General features: G+C 53.4%; 1 protein-coding gene across 2 annotated transcripts in view; it reads left to right on the top strand.

Annotated features, from left to right (window-relative positions):
* Positions 1 to 8,552: 8,552 nt before the first annotated feature.
* Positions 8,553 to 23,953, top strand: part of LOC119111941 (protein shifted) — a 50,719-nt gene continuing 35,318 nt past the window's right edge. For both annotated transcript variants that reach the window (XM_037235824.1, XM_037235826.1), the window contains exons 1-5: positions 8,553 to 8,703; positions 15,291 to 15,621; positions 16,290 to 16,387; positions 19,354 to 19,498; positions 19,886 to 20,032. In XM_037235824.1, the coding sequence (XP_037091719.1) occupies positions 15,306 to 15,621; positions 16,290 to 16,387; positions 19,354 to 19,498; positions 19,886 to 20,032 (706 nt within the window). In that variant the 5' untranslated portion in view covers positions 8,553 to 8,703; positions 15,291 to 15,305. The remainder of the gene's footprint in view (positions 8,704 to 15,290; positions 15,622 to 16,289; positions 16,388 to 19,353; positions 19,499 to 19,885; positions 20,033 to 23,953) is intronic.

Here is a 23,953-nt window from a genome sequence, read left to right as displayed (position 1 = left end):
TCATGTGTTTCTTGAATTGCGGAAAACGGCGGATGACCTATCAAAAGTTACGACATTGCAAGGATGAAAGGCAATTTTGGGTAGCCTTTCATATATCTAACAAAATGCGTTCTTTGTTTGTAATTCGTTACCTGAAGGATATGTCAGCGGTCAGTAACATTTTGGACGTGCCTTACGAGCAGCCAAAACAAGAAATGACATGATGTAACATGCAACGCTATTAGCGGTTTTTACGGAGACATTTTATCGATGTTTGGAACTAAATTTGGCATAAGCATTCCGATCTTCGGTACTGTTTAGGTGAACAAACTTTCAAACTTGTAACAGGCACCACGCCCTTACAGCAGGCTCACCAGGCATGAGGAAGGGTAGGCATGTGGTCCACGACATCTCCAGTAAAATAAAATCCCATCCATCTCTATAACCATTTCCAAATACAACAGTATCCTTCCACCGGTCTCGTTATTTCCACCTTGCGACAGTTCGGTGATGTACCACGCAAACAATATTGTGGCGCCGTCCTGTGTGGACTCCCAGTCAACGGCGCTGACTCCACCCCCCCCCCCCCCTCCCCCCAGTCGACGGTGATGACTCTCAGTCAACGGCACTGACTCCCAGTCGACGGCGCTGACTCCCAGTCGATGGTGCTGACTCTCAGTCGCCTACCTCACCACGTGAGGCTCTGCCTCGCGTCAGTCCTCATTGCAGCCCGGTCCGTCCGTAAGCTGGGCTCCTCCAGGAGGTGCCGCGGCCGCAGCCGACGGCGCGGCGGCGGCGCCGACGGGCACACGGCCGCCAAGGCCGGGCGACGCCGAAATAGCGCGCGCCGTCGGCCGCATGCGCCACGTCCGTCTTCGCGCGCCGGCCGTCAAAATAAACGGCTCCGGCGGAGACGCGGCACGGCGCTCTGACACTGTCCATGCGCCGGCGGTGGCGGCGGCGCGCGACCTGCCGGCACAGGGCGGCCGCAGCGGGCATCTCGAGGGCGGCGTCACGGCGTCGGTCCCGGTGTTGGGGTAAGGGCTGAACTCCGACGGATGTAAGGTTCGCGGTTTGCATAGGTTAGATTTCTGTCGGCCACGTGGAGGTCACTTCAGATGTGTTGGGTTCAAGGAGGAAGATTTTACATGGGACAGTCCTGTAGCTATCCCGGACCACCACTTTCACCCCTTGCTGGTTGGCCTCTGACGCTGGCCGCTGGCTGATGATCGGGTGGTGCTGACCGAGACAGCGGGCCACTGCTACGACGCTCGAGATGTGCTTGGCGTCTTTGTGACCGGCGGGATTGTCCGTGGTTATGAAGCGCGGTGTGGCAATGGCGCTACCATTGGATCCTAGCTCCAGAGTGGATTCGAAGCCTTCAAAATATTCACAAGCTACTGTATCCAGACAAAGGTCATCATGTCCGACCTGCCTTTTCGAACTCAGAGTCGTATCCTGCTCAGCAGGGGCGCAACCGGGATTTGCCGACTGGACTGAAGGGTCTAATATGATAAGCGGCGGGGTCTATTTGTGGGGAGCCAAACCCTATTCGCATTACCTGCGCATTGCGATCAGACGATAAATCCCACAAACACCAAAAGGTAACACGACAGTGCTTCACATGTCAATGGCCGCGCGACAGCTGCAGCACCTCTCTTGGCTGCGCCTCTGCTGCTCAGCCCGACGGGCATCTCGAGGAAATGGCGTAGTCGACCAGGAATCACTTTCAAGATCACATACATCTTCTCGTCACTAGAGATGCCTGATGTTCTTGCTTCCGATGAGTGATTTCCGTGCCGAGCGAATTTTACGTGATTTTTTTGTGGCGATCAGCCAACCATTAATTCGACCTCGTCGCAGGCCTTTGTCTTTGGCTTCTAACATGAGTCCGGGTGTTGATGATGTCTCCCAGCCTTCAACAATGTGAGTCCCTCAGGAAAAGAAGGGAAGAGTGTCAGGGGTAATTTCCTTGTTTTTTCCATGCACTGCAATGGGCACAATGTTTCAATTTCCCGCGTGTTGAGGTCGCAGTCTCCCCCAAACCCTGTTGAGGTCGCAGCCCCCCCCCCAAACCCTGTTGAGGTCGCAGCCCCCCCAAACCCTGTTGAGGTCGCAGCCCCCCCAACCCTGCGCCCCTCATTCAAGTGTGAAGTTTGGTGTCTTTCAAAATATCTAGAGACGGTGGAATCACGCTGAGCTTACAACGATTTTTGCATTTCCGTACCTTTCACTTCAAAAGCTCTTCTGTTGGAAGGTATCGGCCAGGGTCCGAGCATGCTGTGAGCGATTCATCGATGAACACTTGTTTGCAGGCTTCTTGCTGGCACCTTGCACACGCGGGCAACACGAAAACGATTGCCTAGTACTCCGCAGAGACACCTGGTGTTGGTGACACAAGCCCCATGTGGACATTGCGCATACGGACAGCCATAGAAGTCCGTGGTTCAGCCAGGGATCGAACCCGCGCCCTGGCACTCAGGCCGTCTGGCCAGGTTCTATGTAGAGGACGCCACCGCGGAGGTGCCTGACGACGGCCCGTCCCCGACGCACCGCGGGTGATTATGACGCTTACATGACTGGAATGTCGGGTCAGGATCAAACGTTACCGCTTTTAGACGGCACAAGCTTGTCACACTTCTTATATTGATGGGTCGGTGCGTCCATTTTGGTGCAATAGATGCCTCTCAATGCGCAGAATCACGGCATGACGTCAGCTCTTTATTTCATTCAGAGAGCTGACTCTGATGTGCTTCCATCTGGGAGAAGGCCAATATGTAATAATCCAGCCACACGAGGCCGCCGTGCTCTGTCCTTGACGACACAAGTTACTGCAAGCAATACCGCGTCATTGCGCCCCATTCACCAAGTCAAGTGGACATGGCAAGGAAATGCATTACTTTCCTCATTTCTACCGTGTCTGTATTTCCGTGGCTGTTTACTGTATGAGGTCGCTGAACCGCTTAATTTTGCGAGCGTGACACGCCAGACCATGAACTCAGTGTAACACATATCGTTCAGCTCAAACGCAAGCGCACTGCTACCGCGCCAGAGCATCGTCATCCCATCGGGTTCCTAGCAGGCGTTGCCGTTGTTAGACTTGACGCGCTTTGGTTGTTTTCCAATTTCTCATTGCTAACTAGTAGCTCAGGAAAGAGGTGTAGTAACATGCTCACCATATGGGATCGTGCGGCTGGTCCATGGGAGGATTATTGTGGTGACGGCGTCACACACACACACACACACACACACACACACACACACACACACACACACACACACACACACACACACACACACACACACACACACACACACACACACACACACACACACACACACACACACACACACACACACACACACACACACACATACTGCTGAGGACATCGTGCCTTGTCTGGAATGGGTGATGCAACTGCTTCGCTTCGTTGTGTTGTGATGTGTACAGTTCAGTCAGGCAAAATCGAATACAGCCCTCCGAAATGACCAGGAGGACGACAAGTGGAATATTCCACTCAGGAGAGCGCTGCTGTCCAAAGGTAAAACCCCATATGTCAATTGTTGGCCGTTTTGCTGTATAATGTCGTCTGATTCGTCTACTCATACTGAATTTGGTGATTAAAACCATAAGTTTAAATTTTCACAACCTTTTAGCTCAATCTTTTAGCTCAAAGGTTGTGCAAATTTCAACTATTGGTTTAAATATATGAACTCAGCATGCGAAGAACAGTCGGATGACATAAAAAACGCGAAATGGCCAGAAATTAACATATGGGGTTTTACCTTTGGACGGCAGTGCGTGTCATTAACTATAAACGCCACTGAGAACCGACAGTCGACGTCACACCCAGTTCGTCTCGTCATGCGGTGGCGGTTCTACGCGGTCTCGGTGACCGATAAACACGAGAAGCTGCCGGCATGGTCTATCGCTGCAGCTTGACTGGCACCTCGGCTAACGGAGATGAGTCGGGGCTCAACGTTCAGGGCCAGCATTGCAGCGATCACGAGCCACGGCGGACGAGCGCGCTCGAGCTGCTTTCCGCGCCGCGCTCCACACCAGCGCAGCGCTCACAGAGGAGGCCAGAGGCTCATGCTTCAGCGCCGCGCTCCACACCAGCGCAGCGCTCACAGAGGAGGCCAGAGGCTCATGCTGTTCTGGCCCTGCGCTCTCAAGGTGCGGATGCGCTCTCCCCTCGGCCCCTCTGCCGTCCACGGTCGTGTGCTGGACTCAGGCGACAGGTGCCCACGGGGAGCTGCCCCGCTCGGGCGCGGCGCGCCGGGCAGACGGCTGAGACGCGGTCGCTATTGTTGTCGGGTGGTGAGAAATGAACAGGTCGCGAGTAATCTGTGTTGCTTTTGGTGGTGGTGAGAGGCACCACGTCATTGCTCGTGGATGTTAATTTTGAAGTATGGTTCCTGCAGAAAATAAGAAAATTTAAGTCCAACTGACCCTCATAATAAAAACCAAGCGCAGTATGTCACCGTGCTGTGCTGTATATATATATATATATATATATATATATATATATATATATATATATATATATATATATATATATATATATATTACCCACCTGACTTCTGCTCAATGAAATTTGTCCTATTCTCCCTGACTTTTTGAGTGAGATGTTTGCATACAATTGCTCATGTCGTGCCGCGTGGTCTACCGGTGTGTGATGTCTGCCATAGGTTTTCTGTTACTAAGGCTCTTGATGGAAAAATCAAAAGTTGATAAGGCAGAAAGTCTAACTGATGTACAGAAAAAGATGCACCGCTACATCTATCCAGTTTTTTTTTGTTGCCTGTGGAAGCCAACCAAGTATGACCCACAGCCCGGCCAAAAGTCCGCGGATTCCTGCCGGGTTAGATGTGGCGGGTTGAAAAGTTGTACCTTTAGTTTGAACTCACAACCTCCCGCACACCGTTGCGGCGAGCAGTCCATTCAACTGCACCTTCCGTTCCAAAAACACCTCCCTCATCAACTCTCTAGTCTCCACTGCCATGCTTAAACAGGTAGCACACAGTGCTGTCGTGAACCGCCACTGCCAAACCGCTGTTTGGACATCGACTTCAACTAACGCTGCAGTGGGGAGTGACGGCAGGTCCCCGGGTGCGTTTTATCCGACACGTCCGCGGCTAATGAGGGCTGCCAACTGGCTAATGAAAACAGCACGCTGACCCTGCCCGGTCCAGCGTGTTTCGGTCAGCTAATGATAGCTGAGGGGATCCCAGCGTGACACCCTATCCTCGTAATCACGTGCTAACGACACTGCACCCTTACGGTACCCCTTTCATCTGCCCGACAGCGGGCGCGCAGGCTTTCGTAAACGACCTTCGACGGCCTGTCGGAGAGCTCCCAGCTGGAAGCGGGGCAGGGTCACCTGGCACGGACGGCCGCAGTGCCCGCCGCGCCGCGCCGTGGCGTTGTTTGGGGTCTTGGAGCGCGTCGGCTGACGGGGCTATCTCCCGTCGACTCTGCTTCTGGCACCTTTAGACACGTCGCTCTCTGAGCACGTGCGGGCTATTTTGCACTGTGCTGTTATTGCTCGCTGCTATTCACTGAAAGGTCGCTGCTTTAATTGAAGTCCCAGGTATATACTCAGGGCTCAACGATAATATTCCGAGAGTTGTTTGAAAAGGAACACCGATGATGCCAGCAGTTGGACCTGTGTGGGTCTGGATTGCCGTTTCCGCACGTCTCTATGAACACACTCATCAAGATACGAGCCTGGTTCCCAATGCTGATTCCTGGTTTCCACCGCGTTTCTTGTGGAAATGAGACCCTGGATCCCGGCCCTCACTGACTTCTTCATAAGGGCCAGCTCCTGGTTCCTGGATGCTATTGTTTCTGGTTTGCGGATAGCAGGCTCAGGTTTCTGGTTCCCACCGGTTCTTTTATAGTCACCAGAAACTTGTTCCTGATTCCTATTGGTTCGTTCACAGGCACCGGACCAAGTATCTGATCCCGATTGGGTCTTCTACAAACATCAAGGTCTAATTCATGGCTGTCATTGCTTCCTTGTGAACACAAGACACTAGTTTCTGGCTTCCATTGGCTTACTCACAATGCACGGGATGCTGGTTCCCGGTTATGATAGAAACAAATTTTTCGTTAACATCAGCTCTGGTTACCATTGGAATTGCTTCGCAGTTTCCCACCATTGGAAACAAATATGCATCTTCTGAAATGAGAGATATCTTCTGCCAGGTGTGTGGTATTTCGGGCGTTTCTCAATCATAGCAACTTTTGCAGTGCCATCAATGCATTCGAAGACCAAGAAACAGTAATGATTTTCGAGAAGCGTGGGAGTTAGTCAGTCAGTCAGTCGTCAGTAGTTTCGCAGTCAGTCGTCAGACAAGAGCATAACTTGTCTGACGACTGACTGCGAAAAATGCGATTAAAATCACTCATCCGGAAGTTCTGCCAGAAAACAAAGCGTGCGGATTTAAGTGACGGTTTAAAGAGCTCCAATGGTTCATGTCAAGGAAAACATTCAAGTCATTTAACGCCCCTGCATGTTGTGATGCATTCGCTCCGTGACAATTTTCTGCATAGATTATCATATCCGGTACTACCGTCACGTGGATCGACCGTGCGGAAGCTGCTGTAGGCACGATTAGTGCATAGATTGCCCTTGATCCAAACCGTTCCTTGGAGCTTGATCCACCTGATAATAGCGAGCTTGGATCTGGGATCTGGGATGAACAGAGCGGGGAAGAGTCTAAGAGTCACGACTGACTTCGTCAGCTGAAGCAGTGCTCAAGATCGGCTTCGCTGGGGACAGGGCCGAGACAAGGCGGTCTCCCACACTCGTCGAGCACCATCCTCGACCAGCCACTCTGCACCTTCCAGCACGCGTTACTTCACGCTCACTTTGCCAATCAATTCTTCTCGCCTTTTCCGCCTCCTTATTTGCATAACAGGTCTTTGATATGGTCTCGGCTGTTGGCCCATCAGTGGCGCGACGTGCCGTGCCCTCACCCCACGCCGGATTGGTCTGCTGGGGCCAATAACGACGGCGGCAGCCATGCCCGCGGCCGCAGCGGCCACCGTAACCTGTCCGCCGTTAACACCTCGTTTGCCGGCGAGCCCTGGCGCGGCCGTAAACGTCCAGCAAACAGACCCTCAAATTCAATAGGAGAGACCCCGCGAGGAGTTAATTACAAAGCCAAAGCCAAAGCCGTGCAGACACCTCGCAACAACAGTCACTGCGGCGATCCAGATTGGAGGGGCGGCGAGGCGGACTAGAGCGACGGCGAGGCAGACTGCACGAGCGGTGAGACAGACTGCAGGAGCGCTGAGGTAGACCGAAGCGGTGGTGAGGTAGGCTGGACCGGCGGTTAGGCAGACTGGATGAGCGGTGAGGCAAACTGGGGGCGCAACGAGGCAGTGTATACAAGCAGCGAACATACTGGAAAGGCAGCGACGCAGATCGAAGAGCAGCGAGGAAAGCTGGGAACAAATCTGGAAAATCGGGGAATTGGGAGACAGGCCAGGCGAGCGAGGAAGCAGGCTGGACAAACAGCAGAACAGACTGGACGAGCAGCAGAGCAGGCTGGGTGAGAGGTCAGACGGACTAAATGAGCTATAGAACAGCTTGGATAAACGATGAAGCAGACTGAAAGAATGACGAGATGAACTGGAGGAGCAGCTCGTTAGAACAAGACTGACGATGAGGGTCACTAAGTAACGAGGCAGATTTAATTAACTGCGACGAACAAGGTGCGGGAAATGAGAGTGGAGTAGCTGAGACGTGCACAGGGGAGCAACGGAGCAAACTGGATGAGTGATGACACAAGCTGATCAGTGAGGCGCAGATCGGGTATGATAAATAAAACAGACGTGCCGGAAAATAAGACATTACCAGCTGAGTCAAGACTGTGCTGCCCGACACTAGATTCCACTCCACTCCACTCTAGTCCATTCTGTGGCCATGATTAGTGCAGCGTGCGGGTTCAACTGAGAAGGCGGCCAATGCCCCACTTTGCGCCGCTCCAGGGTCCTCGTACGCCGTTTGAGCCTGCAGGAGGTTCGATTTCATACGATTACGTACCCAATTCTCCATTTGACGGCTCCAGTGTGCACCATAGTGCATTCAACCGAAGGCACCCGGCAGCCTACGCCAAGGACCAATTGGCGCCTCTCAATCAGCACCAATCAGCCATTTACAGTCGGTTCGCACTCAGCGCCCCCTGCAGTCCACTGCCGGCTCTCATTCAGGACCCCTCTGCAGCCCAAAGACAGCCCCTCTGCAGATAACCGCCAAGCCAAGCCGCCGCCAGCGGGTGGCGCAGGCGCCGCCCCCGAATAAAGCCATCCGACCAGCCGCGTAATTACTTAATCAGATAGGCGGCGCGTCGCCTTCCGCGGGCGCGCGCGCCGCCGCACCGGGCCGTTTCGAGGCCGTACGCCGGCTTTTTGCCGGGCCTGCCAACAGGTTGTACCCCTTGTGTGACTTGTCGGCGGCCGGCCGGCAGGGGGCTGGCCTGGCCTGGGCGCGCGGCAGCGCGGCCGCGCCGCCGCGCCACCGCCGCCGCCGCCGCTCAGTCGTGCGCCAGGTGAGGCGGTGGATGCTTGCGCCGCTCCGGCCGCGCTCGTCACGTGGTGCCTCTGCGCGGGGTCAGCGGGGGTAGGCGTCGGCGCCCGCGGCAGATTGTGCCGGACAGCTGACTGCGGATGGGCAAAGCGCGGCTCCAATGCACTCGTCCACTGAGAGATAGGTGAGTCAGATACGCTGGAGAGCAGGACGAGCGGGAAGTTTTTGGATCCGCGACCCGTGGCCAGGTGAGACGGAAATGTGGCGGTGTTAAGGGTCGTGAGGGCGTATATTGGTGCAATATAGCGAGTACAATGTTTCAGAAGATGAGCGGAAGGTGCTTGTACAGCACGGTGGTAGAATACGTGAGAATACGTGAGTAGTTGTTATGCGGAATGCGACAAGGCTGACAGCCGACTGTGTGTCAGAGTGAAAATGACGTCCGGCGGTGAACCGGACGCTCCTTCTCTGTGACTTCGGTCTCGCCGACGCGGCATCCACCCGATCGCCAGGGGCAAACACCGCCCGCCTGCAGTCGGCACTGTCGGCCCTCTCGCGAGGTGCGCACCGCGCGGCCCTGCCGCCGCCGTCGCGAGGTGCGCACCGCGCGGCCCTGCCGCCGCCGCGCCGTGTCCCGAGGATCACCGTTCTGTTTGTGAAACCGGTGGCGTTCGGCACGCGGTCTGCAGCCCCGGCCAGCCGGGGCTGCAGACGGCCGCGCTGCCCGTCTAGACAGCTGGGCGGGTCGGCCTGCAGTCCGGCGGTGATATCACGCCGGCGCGGTGCCATGAATTCAGCCGCGCGTCCGCCCTCTCTGGCGTCACCGCCGCCCGGCATGACACATGGCCGCCGCCGCTCGGCTGTTTTGCAGTCGCGGGCCGGGTCCAGGTGAGGCTTCGGACCTCTCGCGCCCGCGTGCAGACGATTTCCGTGCTCGCCGGCGATCTGCCTCTGTCGGATTCCGGGCGCAAAATTGACACTGTCATTTGTTGCAAAGTTCTTTGATGGATGGCATTAAATTAACTTGGCCTAATGCGGGGCCTGGCTCAAGCCGTTCATCACGCGGTAACTGCTGCGTCGTAAGCCTGATCACGTGGTAAGAGCCCAGCTGAGGGGCCTGCAGACAGGTTGGACTGCACTCGACGGCCTGACCTGCAGACAGAGCAGGCAGCCGCCTCTGACCTGTGACCAGTTGGGAAAGCCGTCTGCTCGGGTCGCGAGATGACGGCGGCCGATCGCGAGAATCCCAGTCGGTGCGCGCGGCAAGACGCCACCCACACGACGCCGCTTGTTTGGCCGCGACCGTAGCAGGGGACGCGGCCAAAACAGCCTGCGCCAACGGTTTCCCACGCTTTTGGCGTGGATTGATTTGCATAATGTGGCACAGTGATGGACTACCGCTTCATTGGTATTCGGGGGAGGCATGAGTGTCGGCACCTGCCTCTCAAGGGAGGCGTGAATGTCGGCGCCTGTCTCTCCGAGGGAGTGTCGGCACCTCTTTCTGGGATGGTCGGTGGATGGGGGAAGAGGAGTGCCAGCGCCTTTCTATTCAGAGAGGGCGTGCTGGCACACGTCTCTTGGATGGAGATGAGTGTTGGCGTCCTTCTAAAGGGTGGGGAGGAGGGTCGGCTCCTTTCTCTGGTGCGATGAGGAGTGTCGGCATTTTTTTCCGGGATAGGGACGGTTCCGGCACGACTCTGGGATGGTTCGAGGAGTGTCAGTGCCTGTTTTTTTCGGAGGAGGGGAGGGCACTCTCTAGGGAAGGAAGGAGTGCAGACACCATTCTCTGGGGTGGGAAAAGCGCCAGTCCATGTGATGTGCACATGTGCACGTACTATCAGTGCCTGACTTCCCAAGAAGACGAGGATGTCGGCATTCTCAGGGGCAAGTACTAACATCGGTCGGAGCCATTACCTCCCCGGGTCAGGCCCAGCGGGTGTGATCCCCCGTTCAGCGGGTGTGATCCGCCGTTCACCGGTCGCGGCGCGAAAGCGAGCGAAGCGGAGGCTGCTGGCGCCACGTAAACGCTGACGAAGCGGTGCGCAGCAGAGGTCCCCTGGTCTTCTCTCCCACCCGTGCCTGCTCCCCACACCGCTACAAAGAGACCGGTCTGTGACTGGCGTCATGCCACGGCGGACGATGCTCAAATGTCTTCATGCTCGCCGTCTAATGGCACAGACATGCCTAACAACCGATTCATGGCCATAATTCGCCAATAATGATCTTCTTTGTTTTAGACGGCATTAACGTACATTGTAGCCGCGTTCATAAATTATATTTTATAGCCGGCTCATTTAACAGTGGGAAGGTGCACAGTCGCCGTAAAACGTTTTGACTGGTGGGGCTCACCTCGCCGCATGATACTTGGCCTATTTCAGGGATTATCAGAAAAATGAAATGTGTTTCTACGAAGGGCTTTTTGTGGTTTATCCCTAGGACCAAACAAACGAGAGGCTAGGACTTGCATGGAATTTATGCTTCAAAAAGCAACAAAAATTGAACCGCTCACCCCGCTGCATAGTTGATTGCATTGGTATTTGATCTGGCGGTAAAACGGAAGTCCGTTTCCGCATATTTGTGCTTATGTCTGCAACATCAAAGACAGTTGGGTCCCGTGCTTGGTGCTAGTGGAGAACTCGTAGCCCGCGTGATGATGTCCTCTTGCATTGCATTACAGGCGAGTGAGTTTAGGCCAAGACCATAGACCTGTTTCAATGCCTATGCAGGCATCAATTGATGCTTCGAGAATTCTCGCCATGCCATGCGTTTGGTAGACTTGCAACTGTTCTCAGCAAGGGATGGGGGGAGATGAAGTGTTCCTCGGAATATTGAAAACGTTTGTTGCATGCAAGTATATCAGGGTGAATCCGTCATGACTCATCCCTCTCCAGACTGGGGGAACCATCTCAGGCTCTTTGTACAAGTACCGTCATCGTGTAGTTGCCTTCCACACCTCCGTCTTCCGGTCTAACTCCCACAACAACAATCGGCTGTACAAGATATCAAACGTTGGGTATATAGCATGTTTTACGTCGACTGGTTGCAATTTGAATCATGGTGCTAGCAGCAGTAAACAACCAACGCATGTTGAATTAATGTCCCCGAGGTATCATAGAAACCCAATAAGGACAACATGCACATGCCCGTAATTAATAATAGATTGCGTTCCAAACCAATTTGAAATAAACAACACTAGATTTCCATGGATTTGTTTTACCAAACGATTTGGAAGCAACCATTCCAGCTTACCCCTCAAGGTGGGTTAAAAACGCACATAAGCGAAGTGGGCTTTTCCGTTAACATTGAGTGGGAGCAGGCACCTGCAATGACAACGAATAATTAAAGGTACTCGCAATTAGTTCTGCAGCTTGCAAAACTGCGAAATTACAAAAGCGATCGGTCGAAGTTTGAAACCCCCGTGCCGCTCTGTGGGACCTGCATTTAGGCCCCGCGTGTCTCAGAGCCTTATGCACCTGGGCATCAAAACCGCACGCAATAATTCAGAAAGAAAAGCGGCTTGGAAAAGCATTAAGCTCCTGGCTCCCGACATTTCCAAAAACAATACCAAACGTTTCGTTTTCCACCGAAACATTTACCAGTACTCCATCATATAAAGGCGGCCGCGTGTATTTGAAAAAGGATGTCAGCAAGCTTGCAATTGGGCGAAGCTTTCTAGTTTGCGATCACACTGCAAGACGCACGGCAACTAACAATACTGTTGGCAGTATTCAAAGCTGGAGCGAAATACAAACCCTTCAGTTGACAAAGCAACAACTGCGGGAGACCGGCGCTTAGGTCCCACGCAGAGGCGGCCCACATTTCTACAACTAAGAATTCAATGTCTCTGTAAAGCCGAACCGACCACAACACCGTATAAGCAATACAGGCCTTCAGCTACTGACGTTTCCGCAGCAGGAGCTGGAAGTGAGCTGGGAGTGGCCAGTAGTGGCACAGATCAGGAGAGAGGACACGTTCTTGCCGGGCAGTGAGGCATTGACCAGCATGCTAATTAGTCTCCTCAGTATGGCCAATGATTGCCTGATACTGTAATTTAATCAGTGCCTCCTGGTTATACCTGAAGGTACGTGTTTTGAACATGAGAACTCCCAGCCCATAATGTCAATCACCAGGTGCGACTGAGGGCGCCGTCCAGCGGCAGCCGCCACCGTGCTAAGTAAGGTGCGTTTCCACACGCGGCTTCCGTCGCCGCCAGTCACCGCCCGCCGCCGCCCGTGCGTCTCGCACAAAGCCGCGCCGAGCCACTGCACCTGAACTCGCCGCTACCACGTCAGTATCAGTCAAACTACGGCCGGCGGCGGCCGGCGGCGCCGTGCCGCTAGCAGCGGCGCCGGCCGGCCCGGCTAGTCACGCGGCGTGTTGCACAGCCGGGTCACGTGGCCCGTGGTGGTGCGAGGCGCGCCCGAGCCGGTGCGTCATGGGCGCCGGTGCCCGCCGGGCCCGCAGCAGCACGGCCGGCTCAGCCGTCACTCGGGCTCCTCTGTGTCGCTCCGCTGAGAGGAGGAGGCTGTAAGGGAGGCGGAGGCGATCGATGACGGTCGAGGGGCGCCGAGGCGGGCTGTTTATCTCCGCAGCTAGTGAGACAGGGTGCGAAGAAGCGACGTCCTTGCAGGAGTGTGCAGTGATAAACAGAAAGAGAATCTTGGTGCTGGCATGACAGACTAGCAGTTCGTGGATGGCGGTAAACAGATAGACTCCCATACCTCAGCGTCACAGGCGTCCACGCCGGTTCGGGTGACTGCATTTCATCAGTGGCAGGTACCACCAGAAGCGTGATATCATCCGTATATTTACAGGGCAGGACTAGACAGGTCTTGTTAGGTGGGCTGAGGCCACTGCGGTTGCAAACATTCGCCCTGCAGTGGTGCAATGCTGCTATTCGTCATTGGTGGATGCGTGCCAAATTGATGAAATGACTAGGGCCCGGTGATGCAGAAGACAGGCATTTCCAGACTTCGCTTGCTGCCGCTGCGCCAGAACAAACAACCGTATGCTTGGAGGCATATGCTCCAGTGATAAAGTGTGGGGAGAGATTACACCATTGGGTGCCGTAGTCTGTGAAGTTAACCACAGCGAGACCTAAGTTCATTTCGTAATTGCGTGAGGTTCGCAGACAATTGTGATGATGACCACATGAGGCATACACGACATTTCGAACAAAATACTTGTTCCGTTCACAATCGCTAAAACATGCAACCCACGAGTACAGTGGTTCCAGCAAAGTGCCCAGTAGCGACAGCTTATGAGTAGGCCTTCCCCGCCATCACCATATGGTGATGGCGCTCCCCGGCGTGCTCTGCCCAGTAGTGCCCAGTAGCGACAGCTTATGAGTAGGTCTTCCCCGCCATCACCATATGGTGATGGCGCTCCCCGGCGTGCTCTGCCCAGTAGTGCCCAGTAGCGACAGCTTATGAGTAGGTCTTCCCCGCCATCACCATATGGTGATGGCGCTCCCCGGCGTACTCTGCCCAGTAGTGCCCAGTAGCGACAGCTTATGAGTAGGCCTTCCCCGCCATCACCATATGGTGATGGCGCTCCCCGGCGTGCTCTGCCTGTCAGATTTTCTTCACGCATGCCTACAGAAACAACCACACGTGTGGCAGCAGAACAAAAGCTCACTCTCACGACTAAATGATAACAAGCCTTGCATTGCACATGTGAGTGCAACAAATCACTGTCGCTACTCCTCTGGCTGCTACATCGCCTGATATAACTGATTTCAATTATGTTTTTTTATCTTGGCTCTGATATGGACCAAGCTATGTCTTCTGTTATCGTTGTTTTTTCAAGTCATGGCCAGATTTTCACTGACTCTCCCTCATTGACGCGCCTCAATTTCACATCGCTGCCATACTGAGCACACGTCTGCCATACCTCACACCGCTGCGGACTCAGGCAGCTGACTCCGATACCGCTGCTGGGCTGGGGTGACACTCCTGAAGCTGCTGCTATGTCGGGCATGTTTCTTCATTCACGGTACTGCCACCCCGTCGCATTGCTACTCCACTGACACTATTGCTGCGTCCCACTGCTATTCCCCTGACGCAGTGCTCTGTCGGACTCGGCCGACGGGGTGGGTGCGATGCCACCGCCGGCGACGCACCACAGCTCGCGGTGGCTCCAGTAGGTTGAGGCAAGTGCAGCAGCCGTCCACAAAACATTTCTCTAGCAAATCACTGTTGCTGATCCTGATGTAATGTTGGAATACTGCTCCTGCCGCCACTGCAGAGCAGAACGTTATTACTGGCCCTGTTGTTGTTGCACAACTGTTATTGTTGTACCTGTTATGTTGCCGACACGTGTGCTGTGTTTGGCGGCCGTGCTGATGCCGCTGCTCCGTTGGAATATACATTGCTGCTGTTTTGGACTGCTGATCTTGATTCCGCTGATGCGTCTGGAGTACATATCGCTGCTGTTTTGGACTGCTGATCTTGATTCCACTGATGTGTCTGGAATACACATCGCTGGTGTTTTAGACTGCTGATCTTGATCCCGCTGATGCGTCGGAGTGCTGCCCGCTGATGCGGCGGAGTGCTGCTTCCACAACATCGCCGCTGTGTTAGAGTGCAGTGCCGGCACCAACTCCGTATCATATTGCTGTCACTGAGGCTGTGTCTGTGTTGGACCGCTGTTGTTGATACTACTGCCGTGTTTAATTTCTGTCCCTAACGCTGCCATAGTAAGACTACCCTCCCTGACACTGCTGCTACGCTGGGCTGCCGTCGCTGACATGGCCGCCGCTGTGCCGGGCAGCTGCTGTCGGGCCTGATGGAGCTGACCCGCCGTCAGCTGGCCCTGACGCTGCTGCTTCTCTGCGGGGTCAGCCGGGTCAGCCCGGGCGAGGCGCAGTCAGGTCAGACGCAGGTGACGGCGGCGCCCGGACGGCCCAGCGAGCCGGCCACGCCGCGCCGGCAGTCGACGCCAGCCGCCACCGGCGCTCCCGACTCCGGCCGACAGAGGCAGCCGCAGAGGTCTGGCCAGCAGCGGCAGGCGGAGAGTGCGGACAGGGGCCGGCGCCACCGCGGCGATCACTCCAACGACCTTGCGCTCTGGATCGACCCCAAGCAGATCGAACAGTTCTCAGGTACACCGACGTCAGCATTCGTCACTGGTGCCAGCTGTTTCGGACGACATTTGTGATGGTGGCTGTCTTGTTGGAAATTAAATACAACCTGGACTCAGTTAATTTGATTACATCGAACATCGTGCCTAAATAGCGTAAAAGTGCATGCAATGCAATTTGTAAGGCTTGTTAAGCTGTTTTATTCCTGAGTAACGTGATCACAATTTACAATTATGCCGAAGTCTCGGCGTAATTAGAGTAATCGTACTGTGTGCAGCACTTAGTTCACAGCTCACGCTAACCGTATGTTCTTGAACCCATCTCCAAGTCCACTGATTTCGCGCCTTTCAATTTGTCCCTGTCTGCGCCTTGGCACCGTGAAGAGTTAATCAGCACAACGGGGACAGTTAATCGGTACACCTGGCGGGGGTGCCAGTGGAAGCAGGTGGGGCTGATGAGGGGCAGCCCGGACCCTGCCTTATTCGCGGTTGTTTTCAGCGTGTGTGTGTGCAAATCCTCGTCTATTTTTACATCCCGCCAGGGCGATACCAATCTATCAGCCATCAGCGGGGTGTCTCGAGAGTCAGTAGTTAGGTGGCGATTCCTTGTGCGCCCCAGGCGTTTCGGACAGCGCTGCTGCCGGGCCATCGCCTGTCCAGCCACTGGCTGATGACCTCTCGCTGCCCCAGGCTACCACATGCAGATCCCGGTGATCACCGCCGGCCGGCTGCTACCGCATATCATGGACCCCAACTTCGAGCGCTATCTGCCGACGATCCCCGCCGAGGTGAGCCGGCCGCGCCGGGGCCGCCACCGCCGCCGGTGCACCCCGTCCCGCACGTGCACACCCAGCCCCCAAGCCCAGATGGTATCGACGCCGGCTGTCAGCGGGAGTCGCCGAGCGGCCGGCCGCCGCGGATTAGCGGGCGGCATTGTTGCCGGCGTACACGCGAGCCGCCCGGCTAATCCCCGCCGCCAGGGGACGGGCGAGCGGACACTCCGGCCCGGCGGCGCCCGCGGCCGCAGCGGCGCCGCAACACCGCGCGCCGATTGTTCGCCGAGTGAGGCCCCGGATTCAAGCCCGGAACAATATACATTTGTGTCTGGTTGTCGACCGGCAGGCGGCAGCCAGATGAGATACGCGTCTGGGAGTGGAAATGAAGGGCACATGATAGCTTCATGTTTGAGAATGAAGCCTGAAGAGTCCCTTTTGCTCGCTGCGGCCTACTGCTGGTCTCGCTGCAGCGTCCCAGTTTTAACTGCAGTACCGTTGAATTATATTGGCAGTTAGCTGTCAGCAGTGATTGCCTGAATACTTTGGTGCTAATTGCATGTCAGACGTTATCAACTTGTGGTAATTCTCGTAATTCGCCTTATTGCTTGGTAGCTGTTCGTAGAGCTAGGGAATCAAATTTTCCCTGCAACGGAAACGCTGCATTTGCAACGGCGTCCTGAGATTGCAAGATTACGACTATTACCTGGTGATCCCATGCCATACACAACGGGCGTTAATATTTTGCGGTTGTTTCTGCACGCAAGCGAGCACCCCGTCTAAAGAATGCAAAAGGAGGATACGTCATTTCATGTAAGCAGGCATACGCGAACTGCAGTATGATAATGACGTTCGCGGAGCGGCTATGACCCTGCAGAACCCCGTAGAATATAACGCATTTCGGCAAGGCTATTCACAAGCCTTTACATCAAGCCACCGATGCTGAATGCCATGTTCAATATGGCATGTTCATTTCACATCACCTTGCTAACTGCCCTCTCACGCGGCGTGGGTTTGCGAAACACCAGGATAAGCTGACAGCAAGTTCAGTGCTGTTGTTATATGCCTCAGCAGGGACAGGTACAATTATTTGATATGCTTTGATTCAGTCCGATGTTCCTCAATGTGAAACGTCTACAAATCAATCAGTACTGCTTTTGCGGAAACGAATTGCAATTCTCGCCGTTTTTTCCCGTATAGAAGAGCACTATTTAAGAGGGAAATTTGGAGACTTTTGCTCAACCTAACGCCCTCCTCGTAAAGTTTTTGATAATCTTTGAGTTGATGAATTGCTTGTATGGCATTGAAGTAATACACTGCAAAAGGATCCAACCGTCACTTTTTGGAAAGCTACGCTCAAAACTGGCTGGTAAAAGACTATTTGATCCATGCACCGCGACGTTTAGTGCTAATGTTAACTGCAGATAGATGTTATCAGCACGCGAGGCTCCTCCAACTGCACAGCCCGCCGAATAGCCTGAGCAGCCGAAGCGCTGTTAAAAATTCCTGACCATCATCCTCCTGTCCAAGCCGCACGCCTGCGGTTCTTCTTGTTGATATGAGCTGACAAACTGGCTGGACTCTAAGCCGAGGGAACTCCTTCAGTGTGGAAGCAGAGTCAGAGGTCTTTGTTTTGCTCTCCGCTGTGCACCGCCAAATTTCAGGTCCTAGATGCTTCAAAATTTCCGCCTCATCCCGAAACCCTCCATCTCCCGCGCTCATGCTGGAGAAAAATTTTGTTCACATCGGTATACGACCACCAACTTTTCATAGATTCCTCTCCTCGCCAGTCGTGCAATGCGTCCACATGTTCATTAGATGCCAACCCACACACTCACTGCGCATACGTGACTGTGTGGCTCCAGGGTTAAGAGTTATACGATTTGAAGCCGCGGCCAAAGGCTGTCAGACTTCGCAGTCTAGAAGCTCGATTATACCTTGGGCTCTCCGCCGATGGGGCCGTCATGAGCTGAGAGATCCGGTTGGACGCCGCACTGGTTCGTGGTACTTTGCCATTGCTTCCGATAAATCGTTTATATTATTAGTTTTTTATAACTAGATGAGGTGATCTATCACCGATTTGAGGCGATTGCAAACTGGACTAGACCGCAAAACTATATTTTCAATCCATCACACATCCTAATTCTCACATCGGAAACAAACGACAAGTATATATGTAAGCCGTGAGCAAGCACCATAATCCGGACCGCGTTGCCCTTCCGCCCAGTCTTCTCTATCTCAGTCTTGCAGCTGTGTGTCGCTTGACGGCATGGGTGATATTGTAGAATTGTGTGCTAGAGATGGGAGCTAGCACTCGACTCAACTTAATTGAGCTACCAGTCCCCACATCATAAAGTATTTACTCCGGCCCTTTACGGCGATGGCCTGCCAAAGTACAGCGGTATATACTGTGGCCTAAAGCTAAAGCTCTCATGAAAACGCTGATTGTCGAAAATATGCCTTCCAGAATTTCATCACGTCTGCGATACACACCAAAGTAGTCATCTGAGGTTATCTTAGCAACTCCAAGGGCCAGTCCGTCGTGGTCATTAGCCAGCTTGCTCCAAATATAGAAAAGCCGATTTAGTCTTTACAGCGCATGGATGAGCTATTGCCAATGTGGGCTTGGTCTCATCGATCTTGACTGGGGCAAACAAAGCATCTAAAGGACAGCATGACTGTTCATCAAGAGAATACCCGCGATGTTGAAACAGAGGTACTCGCGAGTCACCGGCACAAAAGCAGAACAAACCCTGCGGTGGCGGAATCAGTCTCCCTACGAAACGCATCTAACGGAATAGTAAAACGACGCTAAGCATGACGAAATAAATCTTGGGCGCTGAATGTGGTTTGAACGAGGGTCTTAATTTGCTTCTCTATGTGCGTGAGGTACTCATTATATGTATTATCAATGGGATGTTACTAGCTCCTCGGATCGCTGCTTCCGTCGCCCAGCCTGACCCACCCACCGTTTGGCTCAGGTTGGCTACGTCAACTTCACGTGGAGCTCTGGGCGGCGTCGTTACAACTACAGCTTCTTCGAGCTGACGTCAGAGGACACTGCAGTGCTACGGCCGCCCAGCGTCTCTGTGGACAGAACGGGACGCATCCCGAGAAAAGCTCGTAGTAAGTGTAATTGGTCTGATACTAACTTCGAAATATGGTGTCCCCCCACCTAGGTACCCATCATCTACTTTTGACATTATCATGTCCTGCTTTTCCGAATCGTTACCCCTTGTCTGAGATGAGTTTAGACTGTATTGATTGAGCGACATGTACGAAAATATGACCTACACGGCCATTTGCAGCCGATGCGCATTAAAATTAGATAAATTCATGTGGTCAGGCCCAAGCATCTTCATTACGGCGTCTGGGTCTCCGTAGCGCACACTAGAACGGAAATTTAGGGTCACGCATGCCCTAGCGCAGCTGAAAACTACGCCTCGTCGCCGCGGTGATGCCGCAGCTCGCACCCCATCCCCCCTGTCAGCTGACATGTGGCGTCTTCGGCAGCGTTCTCGATCGGGCTGCCGTGTGTGGGGAACGTGTCGGGCGCCGTCCGGTTCACCGTCGGCCTGGACATCACGACCCGACGGGGACGGCGCGTGCGGGGCCTGCCGCTGCGGCTGCGGCTCAAGAAGGAGTGCAGGATCAGCCACGGTACGTGCCGGTCGGCCCGGGCGCCGCCGGAGCCGAGGTCCTCAGCAGCAGGCGGGTCAGCGAGAGTGGGAGCGGCTGGAATTGGCCGCACTGGGGACGCCTGACGGCGCAGCTTGACGCTTCGATCAAGTTTCTGGTCGGAGAAAACGCGAACAACATCTGCATTACGAGCAACACAAAGCTAACGTCAGGTTAGCTGTTACGGTCCCCACTCTTGCAGTCAAGTGGTTCTGATAATTTAATTGCAATGCTGATAGCACTCCTTAAGCTTGGAGTTACTACCTGCATTCCTGTTGTATTTACTGCCTTATGGTAGCCTGATGAAAATATATTTGAAAATGGTATTAACCTGGGCAATCAGTAAAGTAAAAATAATATTTCAAGCGGTTTACGTTTAATAAACAATAGCTTTCTGGATAATCACTTGCCCATTTTGGTCTTGTGAATTCGTGCCTGGATTCCATTTTTATATTATTGCCTGACCAAGGCAGAGGAAGCTGTAGAAATCACCCCTAAAGCGATCATGCAACAAAAACCAGATTATTGAAATATCGCATTTTTACATCCTGATGGAAGCACATATTCACACATGCTAAAGCTTGTTTCATGGAGGCCTACATGCATGCACATATCAGAGTTTTCCTTTGCCCGCCGTCACGTCAGTCGACTGAACCTTGCTCCGTCGGCGGAGCCACCCTGGCGGGGGGATCGCGTGGCAAATGTTCACTTCGCCACCAGCCGGTTTTGCTCGTGTATGGTAATCATTTGCTGCACCTGGCCACGCTGTCACCAGGTGCAACATTACAATGCTGTAAGTCAGGTAATACAACGGTACCGAGTCAGTCAGGCAATAATTTTTAAGGCCTTTTTCGTCACGAGTGACGTGGATGCTGAGTGACTAAAAAAGTTTAAACATTTTCCCACGAGCTGGCATGGTCCATGCAATCACGGCTGCACGCAATAGCCCACATTGTGCACACCTGGAACCTTCCACAAGACAACCAAAAATTTCGAAAAATAAAACCGTCATATTTTAATCACATAATTATCAGTTAATGTGGTTATATCGGAGGGTCGAAAGTCAGCTGTAACAACGAACAAAATCCGAGAAATGGTTTCAGAGATAAAACTGTATGCAATTTGCATCGGCCACACTGAAAGTAATCTGAAGGGGATTTAAATTTTACCCATCTCCTTTCAAATAAGACAACAAAACGATGACTTTCTGGTCGACGTCATCTTTGAGCTTTACAAAATTGACTGTAGGCAGTACTGGCAACACTTAATAGAATTATCTGAACAAACTTAGGTAATTGAAGACCGTGCTGTCAGGTCTACGTCAAGTTGGTGTGTCTGCTGTCCAAAAACGTTTAATGAATATGTGAGTGCTTGACAGAGCGACCCTTCGGCGTTGCATCTTGATACACACGGAACGATAGGTTAGCAACAATGTTACAAATAAGCTTGTAGCACTTCCTCTCAGGAGAGGAAAACAAAAAACCCTCAGATGTCATGAGCTTAGGGTACCTGGGATCTAAGTTCAGTACATTCATTGTTTATCATATTTGTTACTTTTAGTGGGACAGCGGAACGTAGGACATGTGAAAGCCTTATCCGAGAAGACACACTGGAGACTGAAAACTGTAGTAAGGCTGACTGCAATAAATTTCCAACAGTTGTTTGTTTTTTTGGAGAAAATCTACCGTGCTTGTATCTCAGACGAGGCCCATGTTATCTGGAGAGATATGTACTCCAAGGCCATCAAGCTGCGTAACCTACAGCAGTCGATGCGCCCTAAAACCCCCTCCAAGGCCATCAACTCAAACTGACTTTTTGAGCCACGGTCCGCGACGGCAACTTTGTGGTGAGGATGTCGAAGACATCATGTGCTTAAATCTTACGTTTCTTTTGTCCAACACCAAAATACCGGCACCAAACATCGCAGAAACGCATGTACGGTAAAAGTGTTATCCTTGATGCAGTCTGATGTGATGCCGAAGCTCTGATAGTACTCTTCCCCGTCCCTCCCCCGGTAGATATGAACGTGCGCACTTTACACTGATTTGCGTCACTGTGGAAGCCCTAGACGCCGTCTCGCACCGCTAACGAAAACTTCTCCGAAAAATATCTCTGCACCACCATTTCACCCCCCTCCACCGTCTGTTTCAAATAAGCAAAATACGCTGACTGCGCTTCGACCTGATATTGATCGCGAGTTAGTTTTACTCTTGCCGACTGGGCCTTCTGCGGCTTTCATCCACTGCCGCACTCGCCTGTGCCACCGGGATCGGACCCGGTGGCCGCGTGCGCCTCTCATATGATCCGACTTGGCTCGAGTGTCCGAACACCCTGGACTGGAGCGCGGAAGACCGTGGCCGAGCGCCCGGCCGGCGCTCACCGCGTCCGGTCACGGTCAGAGCGTGACACGCCACACACCGTGGCCGAGCGCCCGGCCGGCGCTCACCGCGTCCGGTCACGGTCAGAGCGTGACACGCCACACACCGTGGCCGAGCGCCCGGCCGGCGCTCACCGCGTCCGGTCACGGTCAGAGCGTGACACGCCACACACCGTGGCCGAGCGCCCGGCCGGCGCTCACCGCGTCCGGTCACGGTCAGAGTGTGACACACCACACCGAAGATATTAGTATGCAGAACAGAGGACGGTACAGAGCCCAGCGCAGTCTTTGGCAGTGGGAGTGGGACAGTATTGTCGGTGGCTTATTTCAGTAGAGTTGAGGGTCCTTCGCAAAACCTCTCCGGTGAAAATTTTGAAAAAAGTGTTTTCACATGGGCATGAAAGTTGCCTTAGGGGTTTATTTATTTCTATACCTCGGGAACTGTTGCTCGACTTTTTTTCGCTGCCGCAACTGGCCTCTGAACTTACGATTATCTTTTAGGTTGATTTAACTACGATGAGAGAACATGAGAGTCTTAAGTTTTGGTTGTCTGATGGTAGAGTACCCTGTCTGTAACATGATTGTCCCTCCGGTGCGCGGATGGATTGGGAGCCGCTGTGTAACGCCATGTCACCCATGACCATGAGAGTTGGCATGTCTCATGCTGGCAATAATCAACCTCAAAACCAGGAGGTACTGCCTCATGACGTTATCAGGTTAACACCAGCTGCATGTCAAAACTCGCCACTGCACGCTTTGCTCATGGCCACGAGTGGCCGTGTGGCTGTGAGGGCAGCAACCGTCGCGTTTTGACTGCAGAACTACTGTGTACTGTATAACGTCGTTCAACCTGTACCCCCTGGTATATCGAAGGTCAATTGCAGTCTTCACCCCCTTCATGCTCAATAATGAATAGGACTCAGGCCACGGATCGATCTGTGTTTTTGTCGCACTGTGGTTGAAAGCTATATGTGCGTGTGTATGTAACACAGTACAGTTCCTTACTGTTCAGTCTAGTACAGGTGTGGCCAGTGTACCTAACCTGAGTTTACCGGCAGTCACGCAGTGTATGGCTCGACTCGAAAGACTTCACTTCAACGGAGACATGCCAGCGATGACCCGTTTATTGGCATCGTTATCGGTCACTCAGCTAGCGATTTCGGTCCGATCCCGGGATATCACAACCATTCCCCAATTTTCCGGTTGGGAAATGCTCGGGATCAGCTCCGAAAAAGGGACGCGTCGGTTGAGATTCCCAATATGTTCCATGCCGCCCCTCAATACTTTCCCAAGCGGGGTGGCAAGTGCCTTCTCCATGCTGCCTACGGCGATCACACTTCGAAAGATGGCTTCCCAAGAAAACTTTAAATCCGGCAATCGGAAAGGCTCGGGGAAATCTCAAGCTTTCCCAAGCGCTAGCCGATGGCAGGGCCTTGATCGAGGAAAGCTTGGGATATCTCGAACATTTCCCAGTTTGCTGCTCCCATTGCTGCTCCCATTGCTCCAATTACATTTGCATTACTCCA

This window comes from Pollicipes pollicipes, unplaced genomic scaffold (genome assembly GCF_011947565.3).
Source record: "Pollicipes pollicipes isolate AB1234 unplaced genomic scaffold, Ppol_2.1 Scaffold_7261;HRSCAF=8764_pilon_pilon_pilon, whole genome shotgun sequence".
NCBI lineage: Eukaryota > Metazoa > Arthropoda > Thecostraca > Pollicipedomorpha > Pollicipedidae > Pollicipes > Pollicipes pollicipes.
The sequence above is the reverse complement of the archived record's forward strand: the minus strand, read 5'-3'. Positions and strand labels throughout refer to the sequence as shown.